At 37.8% G+C, this 24,575-nt stretch overlaps 3 protein-coding genes across 6 annotated transcripts in view; 1 reads left to right on the forward strand and 2 right to left on the reverse strand.

Moving 5' to 3' along the window:
• Positions 1-2,101, reverse strand: part of trpv4 (transient receptor potential cation channel, subfamily V, member 4) — a 30,819-nt gene extending 28,718 nt beyond the window's left edge. Inside the window, exon 1 of the mRNA XM_062051265.1 lies at positions 1,529-2,101. The gene's annotated coding sequence lies outside the window, so the exon portion shown is untranslated. The remainder of the gene's footprint in view (positions 1-1,528) is intronic.
• An 11-nt stretch (positions 2,102-2,112) lies between these two features.
• Positions 2,113-9,529, reverse strand: gltpa (glycolipid transfer protein a). Its single transcript, XM_062051274.1, has 5 exons — positions 9,319-9,529; positions 5,561-5,619; positions 5,334-5,467; positions 5,110-5,260; positions 2,113-2,778 (listed from the first exon to the last, which is right to left on the reverse strand). The coding sequence occupies exons 1-5, from the start codon at positions 9,419-9,421 to the stop codon at positions 2,596-2,598; spliced, it is 630 nt and encodes a 209-aa protein (XP_061907258.1). The 5' UTR covers positions 9,422-9,529; the 3' UTR covers positions 2,113-2,595.
• On the forward strand, positions 2,706-23,188 carry tchp (trichoplein, keratin filament binding). 4 transcript variants are annotated; one of them, XM_062051272.1, is made up of 13 exons: positions 2,706-2,789; positions 9,296-9,462; positions 13,842-14,036; positions 16,109-16,280; positions 16,355-16,411; positions 16,987-17,202; positions 17,280-17,392; positions 17,474-17,540; positions 22,138-22,319; positions 22,392-22,473; positions 22,546-22,698; positions 22,776-22,907; positions 22,962-23,188. In XM_062051272.1, exons 3-13 carry the CDS (start codon positions 13,846-13,848, stop codon positions 22,992-22,994), a joined length of 1,398 nt encoding a protein of 465 aa, XP_061907256.1. In that variant the 5' UTR covers positions 2,706-2,789; positions 9,296-9,462; positions 13,842-13,845; the 3' UTR covers positions 22,995-23,188. The 4 variants fall into 4 exon arrangements, with proteins under 4 accessions (XP_061907256.1, XP_061907257.1, XP_061907254.1 ...); XM_062051273.1 differs by lacking the exons at positions 2,706-2,789; positions 9,296-9,462 and adding an exon at positions 13,419-13,680; XM_062051270.1 differs by lacking the exons at positions 2,706-2,789; positions 9,296-9,462 and adding an exon at positions 13,423-13,774.
• The last annotated feature ends 1,387 nt before the right edge of the window (positions 23,189-24,575 follow it).

Raw genomic sequence — 24,575 nt, forward strand, 5'->3', positions numbered from 1 at the left:
GTGAATGATATGCACAATTCCTGATGATACTACGTCATTCAGATCGTCTCTACTGTACAAGAAATACAGAAAAACTTGACAGATTTACTGTATAATCATAATTAAGTGACTACTGACAGATTATATGATTATTTAAATTCATATTCTGGCATCTTTATATTGGATTTGTTGGCATCTACAGTACAGGCCAAAAGTTTGGACACACCTCATTCAATGGGTTTTCTTTATTTTCATGACTATTTACATTGTAGATTGTCACTGAAGGCATCAAAACGATGAATGAACACATGTGGAGTTATGTACTTAACAAAAAAGGTGAAATAACTGAAAACATGTTTTATATTCTAGTTTCTTCAAAATAGCCACCTTTTGCTCTGATTACTGCTTTGCACACTCTTGGCATGCTCTCGATGAGCTTCAAGAGGTAGTCAACCGAAATGGTTTAACTTCACGGGTGTCATAGTTTTGATGCCCTCAGTGACAATCTACAATGTAAATAGTCATGAAAATAAAGAAAAAGCATTGAATGAGAAGGTGTGTCTAAACTTTTGGCCTGTACTGTATATGTAAAAAAAAAAACATAGTATTTACTATAAATTATTATTTAGGTCAGTAGTCCCCAAACTACGGCCCGCGGGCTGGATACGCCCGCCAGATTAAACTTTTTTTTTTTAATTTTATCATTATTTTTTAAAATCTGTCCTTTCTAATCCATTTTCTATCGCTTGTTACTCTCTGTGTCTCCTAGCATATTGTCTAAAAATGCATTTTCCCATCAATAACGTGACATCATATATATATATATATATATATATATATATATATATATATATATATATATATATATATATATATATATATATATATATATATACATTTTCTACCGCTTGTCCCTCCCAAAAAAATTTAACCCAATTCGGCACCCTGAGTCAAAAAGTTTGGGGATCCCTGATTTAGGTGATTAATCCATCTTTAATAAGTCAAAAACCTATTTAAGGTTTTACATGTGTCTAAAAAAAACTGGTTTCAACCAAATCCATGCCACAATTTGTTTTTTTAGTGCTTGTAAACATATTAAGTGGGTGTGTATGGGGGGCCCAGATATTGGTGCTACCCCCCTGGCCATGACTCACACACATTCACTGGATCATCATGCCATTACACTTCATTTCACATGTCACAGTGAACAGACACAGATGATGACGATGATAAACTTTTTACAAAAGATTAAGTAATAAGCATCACGTTTTGCTCCAGCTTTCTAAATTTAAAAAAATACTAATTTTGTCCCTATTAGTGACATTTTGACTGGAACACTTCAACATTTCATGCTCTAGTGATGTGATATCTCAGTAACTCATAATAACGCCACATTACAGTTTAATGTTAAATAACATTTTGATTTTAAATCACTTGTCATGTAAACATTAGCAAACTGGAAATTATGATTTTTATATCGGTAACTAAAATCAAGTTTATATATTGTTGATCGTATTAATAAGAGCAAAGAGGAAAATGTACACTTTACCTTAATCTGTTGTATTTCTTAATCTCCCCGGTTCTTCTTTACCATGCACTCTCCACAGTGTTGACCTTTCCAAAGGTAAAATTATTCGGTTGAAAGAAAGTGTTTCTGCTAAAAGAAAAAACGCCCCAAACGATGGAAAAGTCCATCTGAACAGTTCTTTCGGTGATTTAGGGCGGAGTGAGTTTCTCACGACTAACTTGCCTTTTAAATTCCAGCTAACGAGGAAGTTAGAGATGCGGTACCGTAAATGACCGCTTGATGGCGACTCTGAACAGTCGACTTTATTTGTGGAGCACTTTTTAAAAATTCCAATGGACCAAAGTAATGTACAAAATGATGAATAAAAAACAAAATAAAAGGCACAGAAACAAAAACCTAAAATAAAATTGAGACATAAAAATATGTGGTTAAAAGAAAATGAACTGGATTAAAATAATAACCACAATAAAAACAAATAAGATTGACTCAATAAATATCTCAGCTAAAACCAAATAAAACACTATAAAAGTAAAAATATCATCAACATCTTAAAAAAGTGCCTTGCTCACCCGGGACATATCAAGAAGACTTTGAACAGATGTGTGCATGCTTAACACATGGTGTATTCTCTCATTTATTAGCTATCATACAGTATCAGTCGATATAGTCACTTGTATAAGACAAAATTTAGTAGTTACAATATTTTGAAACACATATTGATGCACACACTTAACTGTCTACTCATTCAGCAGCCTTGTGTAATATATAAATCATTGGTAAAAGCGGATGATGAAACCTAATTAATATATCAAAACATCTGTCTCATGCTGCGTGTAGTTCTGATTTGTTCTGCACAGGCAATTTCAGTATGATAGAATATATTTTGTCTTAATGTATACATTGAGTGATTTTGCAGGAGTACAATATATACATTTGCAAAACTTTAGTTGAGCACAAGGGTCAGTTTAAAGCAAGGGTGTGGAAAGTGCGGCCCGGGAGCCATTTTGCATAGTGCAAAAATAATATTAATGCATTAATAATAAGATATATTATTAGATATTGCACAAATGTGCTTTTCTCCCCTGCAGTCACACTCTGCAGTCAAGATCAGCGTTCATTTTGTTATACAGCTCATAAATAACATCGACTGTGGCAGAGAAGTTGATCAGGAATTTTTTTACTTTCTCCAGACATTCTTCTTCCTTGACATCCCGGCCTTTGGAGAGCGCCTTCAGGAAGTCCGACTTGTACGGAGCGGCAAAGAGAGCTGCCTAAAAGCAAGGTAAGGTAAATTCAGCAACACAACAACAGACCCTGTATTCATTTTCCATATGGGTTTGACTTTAAACACTGTCACAGTAGATCTAAAATTACAAAAATCATCATGTGATTGACGTGTAGAATGTCAACTTTAATTGAAAAGGTTGCACAAAACTATTGGATGGCATTTGATATTTAGATATTATAAAAATGTTTATGCAGTATTCCTATTTTGATTAATTCAAAAGTATTTGTAGACCGATAAATGGCGCCAAATCTTTATTTATCTCTCGTTTATCTCTAATATTTAGTTCCAGACATGACCGCAATTATTACATTTCTTCGAAGTAGGAATCATTAATTATAAATCAAATATTTTCATAGCTAGAATATAAAAAAACTGTTTACGACCTTGCCCTGTGATGAGGTGGCGACTTGTCCAGGGTGTACCCTGCCTTCTGCCCGAAAGCAGCTGAGATAGGCTCCAGCAACCCCCGCGACCCCGAAAGGGACAAGCGGTAGAAAATGGATGGGTGGATGTTTACGACCTTCTAAATACATTTTTCAACATTATGAGAGCCACATAGACATGAAATGACACCCTTTAGTCACATTTACACTCTCTTTAATCCAATATATTCATGCTGTCTGAGGCTGAGCCAATCAGTGGCCATGATACTGAAGAGCGTGACCAAATAGGTTTGGTCAAATCCAGTGGCCAATACTACTGTCGTATTGGTGCTTTTTGGTTTTTTTCCCCATTTGTATGCTTAAAAATGCATATTTTAGGGCAAACATGCTGTAGAATCTGCTTAAAAAATGTGGCCTAAAATCTATATCGTAATACATATTGCATCCTCCTGCAATAACGATATACATCACGATTTATTATTCAGTATATAAATGATAATAGAACAATTTCAAAACATATTACAAAGGCTCCTAATTTAGCTGCTGATGTATGCAGTAACATATTCCCTCATTTTCGGTTGTATCATTTTCTCAAAGCTATTAATAATCTCCTTGATAATTTACTGTTAACAATTACTGTATTTTTCTGACTATAAGTCGCAGTTTGTTTCATAGTTTGGCCGGGGGTGCAACTTATACTCAGGAGCGACTTATGTGTGAAATTATAAACACATTACTGTAAAATATCAAATAATATTATTTAGCTCATTCACGTAAGAGACTAGACGTATACGATTTCATCGATTTAGCGATTAGGAGTGACAGATTGTTTGGTAAACGTATAGCATGTTCTATATGTTATAGTTATTTGAATGACTCTTACCATGATATGTTACGTTAACATACCAGGCACGTTCTCAGTTGGTTATTTATGCGTCATATAACGTACACTTATTCAGCCTGTTGTTCACAATTCTTTATTTATTTTAAATTGCCTTTCAAATGTCTATTCTTGGTGTTGGGTTTTATCAAATAAATTTCCCCAAAAATGTGACTAATACTCTAGTGCGACTTATATATGTTTTTTTCCTTCTTTATTATGCAATTTCGGCCGGTGCGACTTATACTCCGGAGCGACTTATACTCCGAAAAATACGGTAGTTATTTTCTGCTGTAACACGGCTCCATCTACACATCTGTTGTGAAGTAATAAGCACTTATTCTACTCTGGTTTGGATATTTTACATTAGTTTTGGGCTATACTACAAATTTAGATATCGATCCAATACCAAGTAATTACAGGGCAGTATTGGTCACAACAATGTTCATACTTAACATTTTTAGGGTCCTTTATGATTCCAGTTTTGATCACAACTGTAATCCGACAAAAACACAGGATGGCCGTGTAACAATATAAACTATATAATGTCTTTATTCCCTTTTATTACATTCAAAATGTATAATAAAGTTAATAGTGAAAAATAAATTAACAAAATGTCTAAGTTTGTAAACAATAACGAGAAAAAAATATATTTTGTGAAAATCAAAAACAGCTTTTGATACTGCCGTCATATCGTGATAATGCTGTTGATGACACATTCTAATTGTGTTCCGCAAATTTGACGGCGACAAGTAAACGACGTGTCCTCGAGGGAATGTAGCGTCTTCGCTAGCAACAACCCTCCACAGTGCGAAGCCACTTCTAAGTGCGCAATCCTCGCCTATGTATGGGAAATTAACGACGTTTCTTACAAGTATCATTATCACTGGAGCATGAGGAATAGCTAAACATGCTACACTACATACCGTAGGAGGATACAATACTAACCGGATTGATACAAATATCGACAGTACCAAGTATAATCAGTGTTTGGTCAGTGATTAGATCCATTTTTATATTATTTGTATCATTATAAAGTGTGGGAACTTACCCTAAAAAGCTGCTGAACCCACCAGCTGTGGTATCGCTTCAGGGTCAACTCATACGCTTTGGTCACGTTGGCTCGAATGAGGTTTGGGTTGTTTTCATCTTTTTCACCATCAAGCAGGCTCTGCAGGAACACTTGGATAAAGCGAAGACCCCTTGGCACAGGCGAGGGGATGATGAGTATACACTTCATTCAAATGATCAAAATACCGTAGACCTTTCTAAAACCTTTTCAGCCACATGAGCGCCAATGTGGCTCCGACGTTGGGCCACTGCGATCCATGCATGTCCTTCTCCACCTCCAGGATTTGCTGAAGGGTCCTGAAGCGTCCTGGATTGGTGTCATAGACCGCCTTGATTTTCTATAGAACATACGTTTTAACACACCACAGGAAGTCTTTCAAACTTCAAAAGAAATTTCAATACATACAAGAAAAGTGTATAGCGGCACTTACTGTAACATTCCCTAATATGTCGGCTTTGATGGGAGCAAAGATTGTTGGGCCAAGGCAGTCTGGGAACACATTTGATCCATAACTTTAGAGAGCTTGTATGATAGATAGATAATTGTTCAGGATCATTGTTTTATTTATTTTGAACATGCTTAACAAATTAATTCTACTTAGAGATGTCCTTATCGGCCGATAAATGCTTTAAAATGTAATATCAGAAATTATCGGTATCAGGTTTTTTATTATCGGTATCGTTTTTTTATTTTTTATTAAATGAACATAAAAAACACAAGATACACTTACAATTAGTGCACCAACCCAAAAAACCTCCCTCCCCCATTTACACTCATTCACACTCATTCACACAAAAGGGTTGTTACCTTCTGTTATTATCATTCTGGTTCCTACATTATATATCAATATGTATCAATACAGTCTGCAAGGGATACAGTCCAGATAATAATAATAATAATGGATTCGATTTTCTATCGCGCTTTTCTATTGTTAGATACTCAAAGCACTCACAGAGAAGTGGGAACCCATCATTCATTCACTCCTGGTGGTGGTAAGCTACATTTGTAGCCACAGCTGCCCTGGGGTAGACTGACGGATATGATTGTGCATGCTGCTGGTCCACTAATAGTACTAACCTTTAACAGTTAATTTTACTCATTTTCATTAATTACTAGTTTCTACGTAACTGTTTTTATATTGTTTTACTTTCTTTTTTATTCAAGAAAATGTTTTTAATTTATTTATCTTATTTTATTTTATTAATTTTTTAAAAAAGGACATTATCTTCACCATACCTGGTTGTCCAAATTAGGCATAATAAGGTGTTAATTTCACGACTGTATATATCAGTATCGGTTGATATCGGTATCGGTTGATATCATTATCGGTAATTAAAGAGTTGGACAATATCGGAATATCGGATATCGGCAAAAAGCCATTATCGGACATCCCTAATTCTACTCTTTTTCTATAACTAGTCATTCACTGATAGTTTACTTCCTTTGTTTGAATGTTACCATTTTATAATGGGAGAGAAAGGAGTTGACAAAGTGTAAATAGCTAATAATACTAATAAAAATAATAAAATAACACAAATAAAATCATTGAGTAAGTAAAATTGTAATATATAAATGATCAAATAATGATGTATGAATTAAAGGGTTTTTTTTCCTTACCTTACCTAAGGTGAAAAAAAAACATCTATAATACAAACTTATAAGAATACATTGTAGATTGTAAATACTAATGTAGTATTGGTATTTTTAGTTTATTTATCCATTTATATACTTGAAAATGCCTAATTTAGGTCCCAAAAAATTTAGAATAAGCTTTAAGAAATTTTTAAAAAGCCCCAATATTCGGACCGTGATGTGGCGATGGATGACTGTAAATGGAAAATCAGTTTTACAAACTGTGACTAAACTGCCAGTTAAATTTCTACCCTCTACGGCACAGGTATCAAACTCAAGGCCCAGGGGCCAGATCTGGCCCGTCATATCATTTGATATGGCCTGCGAACGCCTAGGAAAATATGCATCAATGAAGTACCTGATCTTTTTGTACTAAATGTATTTGTTATTTCCATTTTGACTATATATATATATATATATATATATATATATATATATATATATATATATATATATATATATATGCACTGCATGAAATTGCATACATTTTAAATGTTAATATTATGCAATATTGCAACAAATAATATATTACCATAGTTTCCACACATTTTTATTTGTTAAAATAAAAATCAATATCTGCTTGACTTATGGTTTCAAAGCAAGTTATCCATAAAATTGTACACTGTAAAAAGGACAATAGATATTATGTAAAAATTACGATGTTTTTTTCCAGCCTATTCAATTAAAACCGGAAATTTAAAAAAACTACCACTGTTTTTACTATAAAATGTTGCCGACTACGCTGCCTTTTTTTTTACTGTAAAATCTACGGTTGTTTTTTTCCTTTTTTTACAGTGTACGTAAAAAAATATATTTAATAATAAAATGCATAAGCAAATTCGTAAATGATTCCCTGTTAAAAGCGGCCCTCTAATGGCAGCCATGACTGCGATGTGGCCCTCAATGAAAACGAGTTTGACACCCCTGCTCTACGGTCATAATTTTTACGGAGTATAACTGTAAATGGAAAGGCGGTACCACTTTTAGGGTAATATTCTGGTGAGTGGGTTGCCATTTTTTTACCATAAAATCTACGGTCGTCATTTTTACAGTGCATTATTTACACCGAAAAAAACTCACAACTTTTATTTTTAGGGTAAAAGAGCTGCCTTTTTTTTTTTTACCTTAAAATCTACTCTTGTTGTTTTTACAGTCTTTACTGAACATTGATAAAATATAGCACTTTTATTTTTACGGTACAATTCTGGCTACTCAGTTGCCAGTTGTTTGTAATGTAAGCTCTATGGCTGTTGTTATTACAGTATATTACTGTAAAGCAAAAAACGGTACCACTTTTTGGGGGGTAAAATATAGGCGTCTGAGCTGCTATTTTTTTTAACTGTAATATCCCGAGAGGGACAAGCGGTTGAAAATGGATGGATGGCTCTACAGTCATTTTTACAGTACATGACTGTAGTTAGAAAACAATACAGTACCACTTATATTTTTACAGTAAACTTATATTAACTGAGCTGGCAGGTTTTTTGTTTTTTTTGGTTTTTTGCTGTAAAATATATGTTTTTTAACAGTGCACCACTGTTACGAATGTTACCATTTTTATTTTTAGGGTAAAATGTAGATGACTGAGATACCATTTATTTTTACATTATAATCTGAGGTCATTTTTTTGAAGTAAGCATTACTTTAAATGGAAAAACAGAACCTCTACTTCCCTGTCTGTTTTGACCGCCTCATTAGCACAGTATTATCAGTAGGTGTTTTTGTAATTAGGCAACTAGACAGGGGGAGTATTTGATGTCAGTAAAGTGAACAATGAGATATCTGGACCCCACGTGACTTCCACTTGACCCACGGAAAGACTTCAGGCCCCGTCGGCGCTTTCCTGCTCATGACATCTCTTTTCTTCTGCATTGGAGGCATTTTACTGCGCAGGATCCATATTATCGCGTGGACGCGTGGCAAAGGAACGTGTAAAAAATGTGCAATTTGCCATGACAAGAGCACAACAAAGGGCTGCCAAACAAAAGGGAAAGTCCAACGCATTGCCAGTCACATCCTCATTTTACGGCCGAGCGGGCCTGTAATGTGTCACGGCCAAGAGATTTCTAGGGCAGGAAAAAACAATGGGGGACAAGGAGAAAAGCGTTTAATATGGACATCAGATTTGGTTCCTCTAAAAGGTTTCACATGGCAATAACCTTTGGCATATTAATACAGAATGAAGTGGCACAAAGATGCCCTGGCACTGGTGAATGGGCAAGCGGAACACAACACCGTACTAATCAATTTTTTTCAAATCCAGGGCAGTCTATTAAATTATGCATGATAAAACAATGGGGGGACTGTCTGGTGAAGTAGGTGATCTAAAGTGTTTAGCATTAGATCAAAGCATGTCTATTTAGAGAAGGCTTGACAAGCAATTAGAAAACATGTAATTCATTGCTATTACACCAGTCAGAGGCACTTAAATGGGGGAAAAATACATGGCACGCACGCTTGATATTACAGTATTACTATTCTTATATTCAGACATTAAAGAATACTTGTTATAATACTCTACTTTGCACAACAGGTTTGCAAGGAGGCATTACTCACCAAAGAAAGGAGGAAGGTATGACACAGCCTCAAGAAAAGGCCTGGTTTCCACTTGTCTGTCAGCTGGCAGTGGCCTGAACTGGTGCTCCAGTAGCAGAGCCATGGCTTCTTCTTGTCTTCAACAGTATTTGACTCCACTCAGAGGTGATGCTGACAGACTGTTACACTTAGAATGACCTCCAGCAGACTGGCTGACACACAGTCAAAGCGGACACACACACACACATACGCACACTGGCGCGTGCGCACACACTCACCTGACAACTGATAACACCAACAATAGTCAAGTCTTATTGTGAAAACCACATTACAAATTCTACTGCTTGAATGATTCATTTAGTTTGAGTGGGCCCACATCACATGTTGATGTATACGGTAGGCCTACAGTACACCGCAGCTTCCAACGTGTTTATTTATTATATTGCATATTACCGCTGATGTGTCAGCACTTTTGGTTGTCTGGGCTATTGTAGCCCTGAACAAAATGTTGTATGTGGCCCTATTTCAGTCTTGAGAATTTCTAGGGTGCCACCAGATAAATGAAAATATAAACAGTACACAAAACTGTACATTTTAATAGACATGCACTTGAATATACAGTATTATACAAAAAATGGCTCTGTTGATATATTGATGCTCAGCTATGCCAAGTGCCCAATATTTTAGATGCAGGGGCCTTTTTAATCATTTTCATTTTCAAAATCAATACAATATGTATTTTTAGGGCTGTTAAACAATTAAAACATTTAATCCAGGTTATTTGCATTTTCCATGGATAATGTAATGGTACAGTGGGAGAAGGAAACGGCACGGAGGCAGGGAAGTCGTTAGCTTGTAGCGTGTTTATTAAAATATATAAATGACGTGTGTGACTAATCCAAATGTACGGTGTGACAATGTGTAGCGATTATATGTGGAGTGTTACCGGGTGGTGTTGAAGGTGCGTAGTGGGATGATCCCACTGGGATCGGGGCAGAGGTCCAGAAAGGGCAAGGCAGGTTCGGAGGTCCAGGGACAGGCAGGAGGTCAGGGGCTGGAGCGGGGCGTCGTTGTCCGGGGGCAGGCGTGAGGTCGAGATCCAGGAAGACAACAGGGAGTCCGGAGAGGATCCAGAGAGACGAGACACACAGCTCGAAACCAGAGGATGGCGAAGGGCTGCTGGATGACAACACAGGACAAGACACAATGAGCACAAACGGAGGGGAAACACAAAGAGCGAGGAAGCACATGAGCAAGGAAGCTAGGCTTACTGTGCTGGTACAAGTAGCTATGTTCTGGCACTGGAACGCAGGACGCGCTGGCTTATGAAGGCAGGATTCTCATCAGCGTCAGGTGTGTTGATTGCAGAACGATTGCAGCCTCTGCGCGGCTGCCGCAGGAGAGGAACGCCCGTGGGCGTGTCCCGAGGCGCGCTCAGCGGAGCGCATAGCAGAGTGAGAGGCGGCAGGTGTTTGAACCATAACATATAACTCGTAATTAATTTTAAAAATCACAGATTGAAGTTTTTTCTGTGTACCTTAGACCAGGGGTTCTTAACCTTTTTGACCCCGGGGCCCAACTTTTCCACGACATAGGGGCTCAGGGCCTGCTCAAATATTAACAATGTATTTGTTATCTTACTTTTGATTTTAATTGTGGTCAATAATTACATCTAACCTGCTTACTGTTCACAACCTTGTCAAATGATATGAAACCATGTGTTAATCACAAATAATTTCCCACATAAACCTTAGGCTTTGGTCAGGCTGATTAGAAAAATAAATACTGTACCAACCAAATATCCTGCTTAAGAAGGGACTCATGAATAACCGATGAAAAATACATTTATGTTTTACTAAACTACAAAAACTAATTTATTATTGAATATGTTTAGCTAAACTGTCAATACAATTAAAGTGCAAATAAAAATACACCACATTAGTCATAATTTTTGCACCTAAGAAAGTTCTCTTAGAGTTTAGCATTATTATGCCTAATTTTCTTGTGATGCCCCGCTGGATGCATTAAACAATGTAACAAGGTTTTCCAAAATAAATCAACTCAAGTTATGGAAAAAAAATGCCAACATGGCACTGCCATATTTATTATTGAAGTCACAAAGTGCATTATTTTTTTTAACATGCCTCAAAACAGCAGCTTGGAATTTGGGACGTGCTCTCCCTGAGAGAGCATGAGGAGGTTGAAGTGGGCGGGGTCGAGGTGGGGGCCGGGGGTGTATATTGTAGCGTCCCGGGAGTTAGTGCTGCAAGGGGTTCTGGGTATTTGTTCTGTTGTGTTTATGTTGTGTTACGGCATACTTGCCAACCCTCCCGTTTTTAGCGGGAGACCCGGTATTCAGCGCCTCTCCCGACAACCTCCCGGCAGAGATTTTCTCCCGACAAACTCCCGGTATTCAGCCGGAGCTGGAGGCCACGCCCCCTCCAGCTCAATGCGGACCTGAGACTGAGTGGGGACAGCCTGTTCTCACGTCCGCTTTCCCACAATATAAACAGCTTGCCTGCCCAATGACATCATAACATCTAGGGCTTTTAGAGAGTAGAGTGCACAACTGCGCACACAACAAGGAGACGAAGCAGAAGAACGAGGAAATTACAGACATGGCGACGCCGTCGACGAGCAAGATGAAGAAATACGCTTGCAAGTTCCAAAACGAATGGAAACAAGAATTTCAGTTCATCCAGGACAGTTCGAAGGGGAAGGTGTATGTTGCCTGTAAATATGTAGAACAGACTTCTCCATTGAACACGGTGGCCGAAATTATATACTCATCATGAACGGAGAAGTTAAACAGGACAATACTGCCATTCTAATGGATAGCCACCGGAACACTGAAATCCAAGTATTTCTTTTATGTAAATAAAATAAATATATATATATATATATATATATATATATATATATATATATATATATAGCTAGAATAAATATATATATATATATATATATATATATATATATATATATATATATATATATATATATATATATATGAAATACTCAAATTGGTGAATTCTAGCTGAAAATAACCACGCCCCCAACCACGCCCCCCGCCCACCCCACCCCCACCCCCTACCCCCCACCTCCCGATATTGGAGGTCTCAAGGTTGGCAAGTATGTGTTACGGTGTGGATGTTTTCCCGAAATGTGTTTGTCATTCTTGTTTGGTGTGGGTTCAGAGTGTGGCGCATATTTGTAACAGTGTTCAAGTTGTTTATACGACCACCCTCAGTGTGACCTGTATGGCTGTTGACCAAGTATGCCTTGCATTCACTTGTCTGTGTGAAAAGCCGATATTGTGTGACTGGGCCGGCACGCAAAGGCAGTGCCTTTAAGGTTTATTGGCGCTCTGTACTTCTCCCTATGTCTGTGTACACAGCGGCGTTTTAAAAAGTAATAAATTTTACTTTTTGAAACTGATACCGATAACTTTGAAAACGATACCGATAATTTCCGATATTACATTTTAAAGCATTTATCGGCATCTCTAGTTTGGGGTATTGCACCTCTTGTAAATGATATCAACAATGGTGAGTAAATGGCAGTTACAGGGTTTATTACTGCATATATTAAAACCAAAACGTTGTTACTCACAATCCACTCTGCGGGAGTATTTTGGCGTATTCGCGTGCTGGCGGTTACCATGGGCACTGCCATCTTTGTTTACAACATGTGACCGGAAGCGAGTTTCCCGGCTGCTTGAGGCACACAACCTGCTCTGAAGCAAGGCCAATGTTTATTTTGGTTAGTCATTATTAGCAATGTCCACCTGTCACCTCCTCCTTCATTCTCAGGCGCTGTCACGTCGTCCACTTCTGACACCATGTGTAACGTCTTTGTAGACGTTATAAAGAGGACGAGGAGGTGATCCGTGATCCGTTGCTTTATTGTGCGAGATCGGTAACTACCCGCCGTAACCACACCCAAAACAACACAAGTATCTGGCATAAATACCACGCCCACAATGACGTCACTATCCCAGCCGCTCTCTCTCTCTTCACTCTCTCGGCTACTGTGCACACAAACAATCGGACAACGTAACACAACACCACACATAACTGCATGTGTTTACTTTTACAACCAATTAAAAAGTTATTTAGACATTTTCAATATATTATTTTGAAATGTGCTGTAGGTTTTCGCAGAAGGAACTGTTACTTTGCTATAGTTGTTTAGGACAAATTGCCTTTTAAACAACTGTTTTGGCCATTTCGAGTTTCCGTAGCGTGAGAGTTACCAGGAAGTGGTTCAAGTGACTTAACTGCGGTAACCAGACACGATTTGGTAACTTCAAACTTTTTTTTTTTAAATATATAAAGTTATTCCTTTCTTATTTTAAAAAATAAAACTAATCTAAAAACCACGGTATGAATATCACTCAAACACCGAACTTTTTTAGCTAAACACGTCCTTTGTTGATGGTGTGCAAGGCTAACGGTCGGCGTTTTTAAACACACATGTACGTCATATGGATTGGTGGTTTATGTCCTGGCAATAGTTGTTTAATGAATCATTTTAACTTGCAGGACCATGGCTCTACCGACCCTCAACGCCTATATTCCCCATCGCAAACAATCTTTTGGTATAAGGCTAGCGTGGAAGAAGGAGCAACAATGCCGCAGACAGGAGAAGCTGGACATCTATGCCAAATACTTCAGGGAGCAGACTTTCCGCAATCATTTGCACCATCACTGGACCTCCAGGGAATCCTTCGACCAGAGGTACACACATGCAGCAGTGCAACCTTGAGAAGAACACGTCAATGTGTTTTTAATAGATTTTTAGCCTACAAACCAGTGGTGTCCAAAGTCTAGCTCGGGGGCCATTTACAACACGCTGCTCACTTTTATTGTGTGAATGCTCCAAAGCATTCACACGTATAATTTTCTTCTTATTCTCCAGATTTTGGCGCGCTCTACCTTCCACATTCAAACCGTTCCTACTTCAAACTGTTCAGCGTATTCGGGAATCTCTGGCTTTCCCTTGACAAATTCCAAAATTTCCCAGAATTCCAGGTTTTCCGGGAAATGTTTCCCTTTCAAAATGAATTGGCCATTTTTCAAACTTCCACCATTTCCACATTTTTCAACGTATTCATACAATTCCACTTTCAACACATTGCACTGTCCTGGAAATTCAAACTACCCTTTTTCCAAGTTGAAAAAAATTCCAGGATTTCCCAGAATTCATGGTTTTCCAAAGCCCCATTTCCACCGTTTTTTCTGGCGACTACTCCCTTCACATATTTTAAACACATTTTAACCGTTCTAGTGCCTCTTAATTAGGACAAAAAAACAGTTGTTTTTTTAACTGGAAAAATTCCCGGTTTTACAGAAAATCCAGGAATTCCGTAATACCATTTCTCAATACCACATGCCACTACTTCAACATTTTCCGACCATTTTGAAAAATTCCAACACCAACTCATTCATCCATCCATTTTCTACCGCTTGTCCCTTTTGGGGCCGCGGGGGGTGCTGGAGCCTATGTCAGCTGCATTCGGGCGGAAGGCGGGGTACACCCTGGACAAGTCTCCACCTCATCACAGGGCCAACACAGATAGACAGACAACATTCACACTCACATTCACACACTAGGGCCAATTTAGTGTTGCCAATCAACCTATCCCCAGGTGCATGTTTTTGGAGGTGGGAGGAAGCCGGAGTACCCGGAGGGAACCCACGCAGTCACGGGAAGAACATGCAAACTCCACACAGAAAGATCCCGAGCCCGGGATTGAACCCAGGACTACTCAGGACCTTCGTATTGTGAGGCACATGCACTAACCCCTCTTCCACCGTGCTGCCCAACTCATTCAGACAATTAAAATTTCATTCAAATCATTTTCATAAAAATTCCCGCTTTTCTCAAAATTGCCAAATTTTGGGGAAATTCAATCAATCAATCAAAGTTTATTTATATGGCCCTAAATCACGAGTGTCTCAAAGGGCTGCACAAGCCACAACGACATCCTCGGCTCAGATCCCACATTGAAATCAATGGGACATTCTTCAAAGTTCCACAACTTCCACATTTTTCATCTGATTTAAACAGTTCCAACTTCAAAATATGCAGCCTGTTCGGGAATTGTGTGCTCTACTTCAACGATTCTAAAAAAAATTCCAGGATTTCCCATAATTCCAAATGTTTTTTTCATTTCCCCCATTCAAAATGAATTGTCAATTTTTCAAACTTCCACAATTTCCTCATTTTTCAACCGATTGAAACCATTCCAACTATTCTTACATTCATACTACATTCTGTTAGCATTTCAGTTCAACTTCAGCATTGGAGCATTCACACGCAATTCCTTCAGGAATTGCTTCATCTAGTTATGGTGTCAAACTCCTTTTCACTGTGGGCCACACTGCAGTTACAGCTGCCCTTATTGTAACACATTGTAACACGGAATTATGAGTATCAAACATTACAACTCAAGCAAGGTTTTTTTGTACATTTTACATAGTCTTTATTGCTGCAATAAGTTTAACAGTCTGTTGTAAGATTATTTTACTATTTTTTTAATTTACTGTATTATTTAGTTATTTAATTCATATAACGGATATATTTAGATTACTCGTTTGTTCAACTTGAATGTCACAAAATTCCATAAAAACTAAAAGGCATTTTATTTTATATATTTTTTTAAATACATTTGATGGTTTCCATTTTTTAAAGTGCCGATTCGGTTAAATTATATCCATCCCTCGTCCTCTGTATCTTTATGAGTAGACGACACATTTTCAAGCATTGAGGCCGCAGGGCCAAACGAGTCATGTCTGTGCTCTGTCAGTATGTCGGCATATTGTAGAGACAGGCTGGAGGAGGAAAACATCAATTGTCTGGAGGAGCGCAGGGAACGACTCAGGCACATGCTCGAAGAGGAACAAAAACAACTGAACGCTGAGCTAAAGGAGCTGAAAGTGGAGAAAGGGCAAGGCATATCAATGGAGAGAAGGAAAAAGGTAGATAATGCTTCAAATTATATCCTTGCTGCTTGTTTGATGGGCTTATTTAATTCACTGTGTTGTACATTTAGCTGGCACAGGAGCTGCTGAAGGAGCACTGGAAGAGAACCAAACCGGTACCGCAACAGGTAGCCTAAACCAGCACTGTGATTTCGTAATGGACAGTGGGAGCATGGACGATTGGACTGTGATAAACAATGCTTTTTCTTTTTTCTGTATTTCCATATACTTGTGTCAGAATTATTCACTTGGACCTACTGTAATATTGTTTTTTTTATTGGTCATTTTCTTACCTTTTTTTCTTTGTCAGTCACTCAGTTTCAAGTCTAAAATATTAGCAAGTTTAGTGCAGTGGTTCTCAAATTTAGTACTATATCAGAAAAAACTTGGCTCTCAACCATACTGACCCACATACAGTAACGTAGTAGGCCTAATAATTCATTAAAAACAAGGCAGGGGTTTTATCTAATAAGTATATATATTATTTTTGGCCACTGTAACATTACACACAGTTTGAACAGTAACTCTGTTTGAACATAGGAAAATAAAACCCTGTACTTTAATCAAGCGGTTCTTTGGCGTACCACTAGATGGATCCCGCGTACCACTAATGGCGGCCCTGACTAGGGGTTCACGTACCACAGTTTGAGAATCACTGGTTTATTGCGTAGTTGACAAAGTTTTCATGTCTCCAAATGCACAGCAAGACGTGGTGGAGCAGGAGGACACGCAAAACAATTATGAGAGGACCCGAAGAGAATATGTGGAGCAGGAGGATATGCAAAACAATTATGAGAGGATCCGAAGAGAATCTGTGGAGAAAATCGAACAAGAGGAGGAAAACAGGAGAGCCGAGGAGATTCAGCGAGCGGAAAACCTTCGCAAACTGATGGAAGAGCTGCGGCTAAAGGAAGAGGAGGTAATCAGATACAAGTCAAAAGGAGCAATACTAAAAAAAAAATGACACTACACTTACATTTGTGTTGTTCCTCCAAGGCCACTTGTCTAAGGAAGGAGGAAGAGTCCTTGCAAGTGCAGCTGTGGGATGTGGGGAAGATCGAGGCAGAGAGGAGGAAAATAGAGGAAGGACGAAAAAAGGATGCGATGCGGTAAGAAAATCTCTTTAGAAGGAGCGGAAACTTTCTGTTGAGTGGATGGACTCTAAGATCTCTGAACTGATCTCCATTTAGGAATTTCCTCATCCGACAGTATCGCTTTCAGCTTAGGAGGAGAGCCCAGCAAGTGCAAGAAGAACTGGTGAGTGCGTCCCTGTTTTTTAATAAAAGCCATTTTGTGAACTATCAACACCAGTATGTGCCGGAAGAAAGTACTCTATTTTTCAGACTATAAGGCGCACTTGAAGTCCTTTCATTTTCTCAAAAATCGACAATGCGCCTTATAAACCGGTGCACCTTATGTATGTATTAATTTTGGTTGTGGTACGTGGTGTAATAAGGGTGACCAGTAGATAGCAGTCACACATAAGAGATAAATGTGGACTGCAGGCTGACGCTTGTTCAATAAATGTTGTTAGCAAGTACCGGTAAGCAAGCAACACCAAAGCTTTGTTTCATTGAGAATACAGAATGTTACACACTGCTTTTAGAGACTCTGTCAAAATGTTTTAGTATGACTTTTGTAAGCTACGAAGCCGTGCCGCTTGATGGATTGTCGGAGCATTACGGCTACCGTAGTCAGACGTACTGTGCTTCAACATACGGGTGTGTGGATAAGGACCCAAACTTGCACCTATTAGGGCACATATCTGGTGTTTTGTTTCGATCTATTACGCAAAACCAACTTTTCTTACCTATTGGTACCTGCTGTTGTGTATTTGGGATTTGCATAAGTCCCGAAAATGTGCACGCGTCCACCATTGTAGTCCGCACTGTCACGCCAAATTTCTTCCCCCCTACAACCCCCCCCCCCCATTTACTTCCGGGGCTGCGTCCAATAAAATCACAAAGTTGCCGGGGGTCCTTAACCGGCATGCGACTGTCCTGTTTCGCGCCTGTACAAAAAAAAAACAATAATGGATTTCTTCAGATTCCAGCAGCTGTCAAAGACGAAGTATCCTTCCAGCGACGGGCAGTCAAAGCCGAAGTGCTATCGATCGCTGTCAATGACGTAAGAGGAAACATGACCACGGAAATAAATGGGGGGGAGGTTTTGTAGGGGGAAGAAATTTGGCTTGACAGCGCCATAGTCAATAAGCTCCTTCTTTTTCTCTAGCCTCTTGTTGTGGGGCATTCATCCTCCCCTGTTGCCATTTTTATTACAGTTTAGTGTATAGTTCGGACTTAATCTGTCAGTAGAAGACGCTATGGAAGCGCTAAAAACTACAACAAAAGATGACAGGGAGAAGAGAAGACGTAGTAGAAGTGGAGCCATTTAAATAAGACCGCCCACCAAACGGTGCAATCTTAAGAAATGGTCAGAAAGCGGCTGGAGGACGATCTGTAAAGCATAACCTATGCAACATTTGACCAAAAAAAACACCATTACATATTATGTAGAGCATAAGGAAGTGTTTTAAATTTAGGAAAAAAATCATAATATGAACCTTTTAATGCGCCTTATAATCCGGTAAGCTTTGTGTATGAAAATAGACATGTCATCAACCGTGCTCCTCATAATTCTTTGCTCCTTATAGTCTGGAAAATACAGTATTTATGAATACTTGCTACAGATGTGTTTCCCTAATTCAGTATTATCATATTACCATTATTAAGCCGCACCCACTTAATTGTATTTTGTATATACAGGTATATTGGCCGCACAGGTCTGTAAGCTGCAGGTGTCCACATTGAAACATTAACTATTTACACAGGCACTTGTGTTCATTCAAATGTACCGGTAACACAGTGCCTGTAACACAACATACAGTAAGTATCCTACCAGAGAAGTCATTAAGTGCTCTCTTCGTCCTCCTCCTGGGTAGGCATGTACTGTATACCTAGTACAGGTATTTTTTGGTACCGCTTATAAATTTGTCTAGGAGGACCGTTAAAGATGCTGGAAAAATGATCCATCTATCTTTGTTTTTTTTAATCCAGCTGACTGTTGTAATTATGGCACACCGTCACATTCACTTTACGTGACACTGCTACGCATAGAATCTGATAAACAGCTTGGAATAATCACAAAAAAGGTAGCAACACCACAAAAGAGTGTAGCACAAAAATATTTCCTCCTCAAGTCACGCAAGCTAATAAGAGTTATTGTCAATTTGAAGTGAACATGCTTCATCAACCGCACTCTTAGTGATCCAGTAACCACAGGCGAATATTAATCCACTCAAAGTGAACAATGTATTTAATATAATAATCAATAAAGTTTCTCTGAAGCAAGATAGTATCCTCTGACAGATCTCTAGTCGCTGACTAACGTCACTCCATCGCATCGCTTTTGCTAATTGATTGTATTAATTTGACAGATTCACAGACTAAATATAGTACCACATATACTCCAGCTCATAAACTTACAATAAAATTTCAATAATAATTTTGGGGCAATTTTGTGGCTGTGTTTGATGCACTCTGTCCCTACATTTATGCTGTGTTTAGTGACCAGTATGTCAGAAAATACACAGCCACCAAAAATAAACGTATTACCCCAATTTTTTCAAAATCTTCATTGTCTTTGGACCAACAATTACGGAGAAATTATTACTGTTGTGTACTTTGGTGTTTGCCTCCAATGTAATATTTGTAATCACTGCTCTTTATATGCCTTTGCTTTTACATTTTTTAAATATTTTTCATAAGTTTTGCTGTGGCGAGTCATGGCTTCCTGGCTCCTCCACATCGAGAGGAGCCAGTTGAGGTGGTTCGGGCATCTGGTCAGGATGCCACCCGAACGCCTCCCTAGGGAGGTGTTTAGGGCACGTCCGACCGGTAGGAGGCCACGGGGAAGACCCAGGACACGTTGGGAAGACTATGTCTCCCGTCTGGCCTGGGAACGCCTCGGGATCCCCCGGGAAGAGCTGGACGAAGTGGCTGGGGAGAGGGAAGTCTGGGCTTCTCTGCTTAGGCTGCTGCCCCCGCGACCCGACCTCGGATAAGCGGAAGAAGATGGATGGATGGATGGATGGATGGATGGAGTCATGGCTTCCTGATTTCATTATCACCATATTAACTTGAATACTGAACTAACGCTGCTTTTTACTGCATTATTTATTAGTTTGGATTATTGGTGACACATGCAGAAAAGGTGCAATTTTGAATCAAAGTTTTGTCAGGCAAAGGGTATTAATTCTCTGTTACTGAGAGTGAGATATAGCACGTTTCCATGTGTATGTATGCTCGCTCTTTGCACAAGAAACTGTTGTTGTCTCTCCAGTTTTCCCGGCAAACCTTCAATTCCCATATTTTTTTTCCTTACTGGGTTTTGGAGAACGTATGGAACTGCTTCCCGCATTTTTTGCAAGTAGCTCATCCCCACGCCGCGCAACAGGCCATGTTCACATAGCAAACACTAAAATAAATGTATAATGAGGAAGTGCAGTGTCGCTTAGCTGCGGCTTTAAATTGGTACGTAACATGGCGCCCTGTACTCACGTGAGGGCCTTTTGACCAATCATTGAAGAGATCGCTTGAAACCAAGTTTTCCTAACTCTCTGTATACTCGACTCTGCTGGAACCTAATCTGAAATATTTCACTCATTTTAGAAAAATATTGCATATTTTGTTTTTTTCCTATGATAAAAATAGTTCTTTTTTTTTTTTAACAAAAAAAACATCAAATCCATTTTTTGGCAAGGAGGCATAGTATTGAGTTTTTATGAATTATTGACATAAAAAAGGCTGTAATAATTTTCTTTACAAAAACAGCATAACATAAAAAAAAAACATTTCAAATATATAAAAACTTTATATCTATGGTAGGTTTGAAGCTGTTAAACATTTAAAGCGTTTAAAGTTACAAAAACATTTTTTTTTACCTACTTATAATACATTTTTTAACGTGTCTGTTTTTCGGCTAAGCAGAGATTGTGGGAGTTTTTGGAAAAATATGGTCATTGATCCAAAAATAAGGCATCAAAGTCAGTGTTAAGAATTATTGATATATTAAAGGCTGTAATATTTTTTTTCTTTACAAAAAGAGCATAAAACATTAAAAAATATTACAAATATATAAAAACCTTATATCTATGATAGGTCTAAAGCTGTTAAAACATTTACAGCATTGAAAGTAAAAAAAAAACCCTACTTATAATACATTTTTTAACGTGTCTGTTTTCCGGCTAAGTAGAGATAGTGGGAGTTTTGGGGAAAATACGGTCGGTGTTCCAAAAATAATAAGGCATCAAAGTCAGCGTTGTTATGAATTGTTGACCTAAAAAAAGACTAATAATTTTTTTCTTAACAAGACAGCATAAAACAAACAAAACTTTACAAATATATAAAAACTTTATGATAGGTCTAAAGCTGTTAAAAACAATTAAAGCGTTGAAACTTACAAAAAATTACATACATACGATGCATTTTTCAAAGTGTCTGTTTTTCGGCTTAGTAGAGATAGTACGGTAAGAGTTTTTGGGGAAAATACGGTCATTGTTCCAATAATAATAGGGCATCAAAGTCAGTGTTGTTATGAATTATTAAGGCTGTAATTACCTCATCTAAAGTATTCCACTTTGCAACTCTTGTTTGGAAATTATGCATATTTTGTGTTTTTTCCATCATAAAAAATGTTGGGTGCCTTTACAAAAAGATCATAAAACATTTAAAAAAACAATACAAATACATAAAAACACTTTTTTGAGCGTGTCCGGTTTTCATCACTAAGGAGGCCTAATGTAGTTTTGAATGAAGTGGATGAAATGAGTCCTTAATAGCGTTGTACCTCCCAGGAAGTGGACCTCAGGCTCCTGGCGGCCTTGCTGCAAGGAGAGCAGCAGCAGAATGAGGAAGTGAGGGCGGTGACGGCGAGGAGAGAGAGGGTCTTCGCCGACGCCGCCTGGATGAAGCGTGTCATCGAGGAGCAGCTTCAGCTGGAGAGAGAGCGGGAGGCCGAGTTTGACTTCCTACACAGGTGAGACGGCAGCTCTCGCTCTGGGAAAGAGGGATCCTCTAAAAGAAGAGTATTTTAATATGCGTTCCTTAGAGAGGAAGCTCAATACGTGTGGGAGCAACGGGAAGCGACGTGGGAGAGGGAGAGAAAAGCCAGAGAGATGCTCATGCACGAGGTGCACTTTTATCTAAAAACTTGAGCCAGGGAATAAGTCAATATGAACAATGATGTTTTTGTCTTTCAAAAGGTGCTGGCAGAGAGGCGGAAGATGCTGGCGCTGAAGATGCAGATCAACCGCAAGGCTCAGTTAGAGTCCTTGAAGAAACGAGACGAGATGATCCGGGAGCTGGAGGAGCTAAAGGAGTTCGGACGCCAGGACGAGAACCAAGACAACTTTCAGGTTTTTGGAGTGAATGAAGAGAGGCTGGCTTGTGTACACCGTCTGGATTTAATGCCGTTTGTGTTCACGCCCTGCAGGTGGAGCAGCAGCTTGAAGAGCAGTGCAGGATAGAGGAGGAAGAGAAAGAAAACAGAAGTGCTTATCTTGTCCACAAGGAGCCGCTGAGGAAAGACCAGCAGTGGATGCGACACGCAGGATACCAGCCAACGGTAAATACATGTGTAGTATAGTTTTCAATGGTTACATTCTTATCTCCTTTGCAGATTCACAGTCAACCTCGAATAGCGTGGACATGAGCAGCTGACATCAAAACACTTTTATTGTCTTACGAAGAATTGTCTGCTTTTTAAATGAAATATTATGTCTGCTTTGTAAATGAGGAATTATGTCTGCTTTTTAAATTAAATATGTCTGCTTTTTAAATAAATAATTCTTTATAAATTAAATATGTCTGCTTTTTAAATGAAATATGACTGCTTTTTAAATAAATAATTCTTTATAAATGAAATATGTCTGCTTTTTAAATGAAATATGACTGCTTTTTAAATAAAGAATTCTTTATAAATGAAATATGTCTGCTTTTTAAAAGAAATATGTCTGCTTTTTAAATAAAGAATGAAGTCTTTATAAATGAAATGTCTGCTTTTTAAATGAAATATGTCTGCTTTTTAAAATAAATATGTCTGCTTTTTAAATAAAGAATTAAGTATTTTTATATTAAATATGTCTGCTTATTAAATGAATTATGTAAGTCTGCTTTTTAAATGAAACATGTCTGCTTTTTAAATGAAGAATTAAGTCTTTATAAATGAAATATGTCTGCCTTTTAAATGAAGAATTAAGTCTGCTTTTTAAATGAAATATGTCTGCTTTTTAAATGAAGATTTAAGTCTGCTTCATAAATAAAATATGTCTGCTTTTTAAATGAAGAATTAAGTCCGCCTTTTCAATGAATTAAGGCTGCTTTTTAAATTAATTAAGTCTGCTTTTTAAATGAAATGTCTGCTTTTTAAATGAAGAATTAAGTCTGCTTTTTAAATGAATAATTAAGTCTGCTTTTTAAATGAAATATGTCTGCTTTTTAAATGAGGAATAAAATATTTTTAAATGAATTAAGTCTGTTTTTAAAATTAAGAATTAAGTCTGCTTTTTAAAATGAGATGTCTGCTTTTTAAAATGAATTAAGTCTGCTTTTTAAATGAAATGTCTGCTTTTTAAATGAATAATTAAGCCTGCTTTTTAAACGAAATATGTCTGCTTTTAAAATGAATAATTAAGTCTGCTTTCGAAATAAAATGTTTGCTTTTTAAGTGCAGAATTAAGTCTACTTTAAAAAAAAAGAATTAAGGCTGCTTTTTAAATAAATAATCAAGTCTGCTTTTTAAATGAACCTGCAAGTGTTGACATTTTATTTTTCCCCTCAAGTCTGTATTCAATAAATACATATTTAATGCCAAACCAAACAGCCTTTTTCTTACATATAAATTTAAGTTTATTTAGAAAATAAGTTTTTCCCAGTTCATGTACAGTACACCCCTTCACTCATCATCCTGTGACATTTAAGTTGTGCTGCACAATCAGGAAACATCCACAGCTTTATCCCACAGTGTGAGACATTGACACTCTAGCGATCCAACAATCACTACACATCATGTAGTGATTGACAGCACGACACATCATGTAGTGATTGACAGCGCGTACACATGTAGTGATTGACAGCACATACACATTATGTAGTGATTGACAGTGCGTACACATCATGTAGTGATTGACAGCGATGCTGCAAAAGGAAACTAAGTTGCATGCATTGAATAGTTGAAGTCCACAATATAGGACAAGTCATGTAATTAATTTTTTATACCCCGCAGACATCTGTA

This window comes from Entelurus aequoreus, linkage group LG06, assembly GCF_033978785.1.
Source record: "Entelurus aequoreus isolate RoL-2023_Sb linkage group LG06, RoL_Eaeq_v1.1, whole genome shotgun sequence".
NCBI classification, from domain to species: domain Eukaryota; kingdom Metazoa; phylum Chordata; class Actinopteri; order Syngnathiformes; family Syngnathidae; genus Entelurus; species Entelurus aequoreus.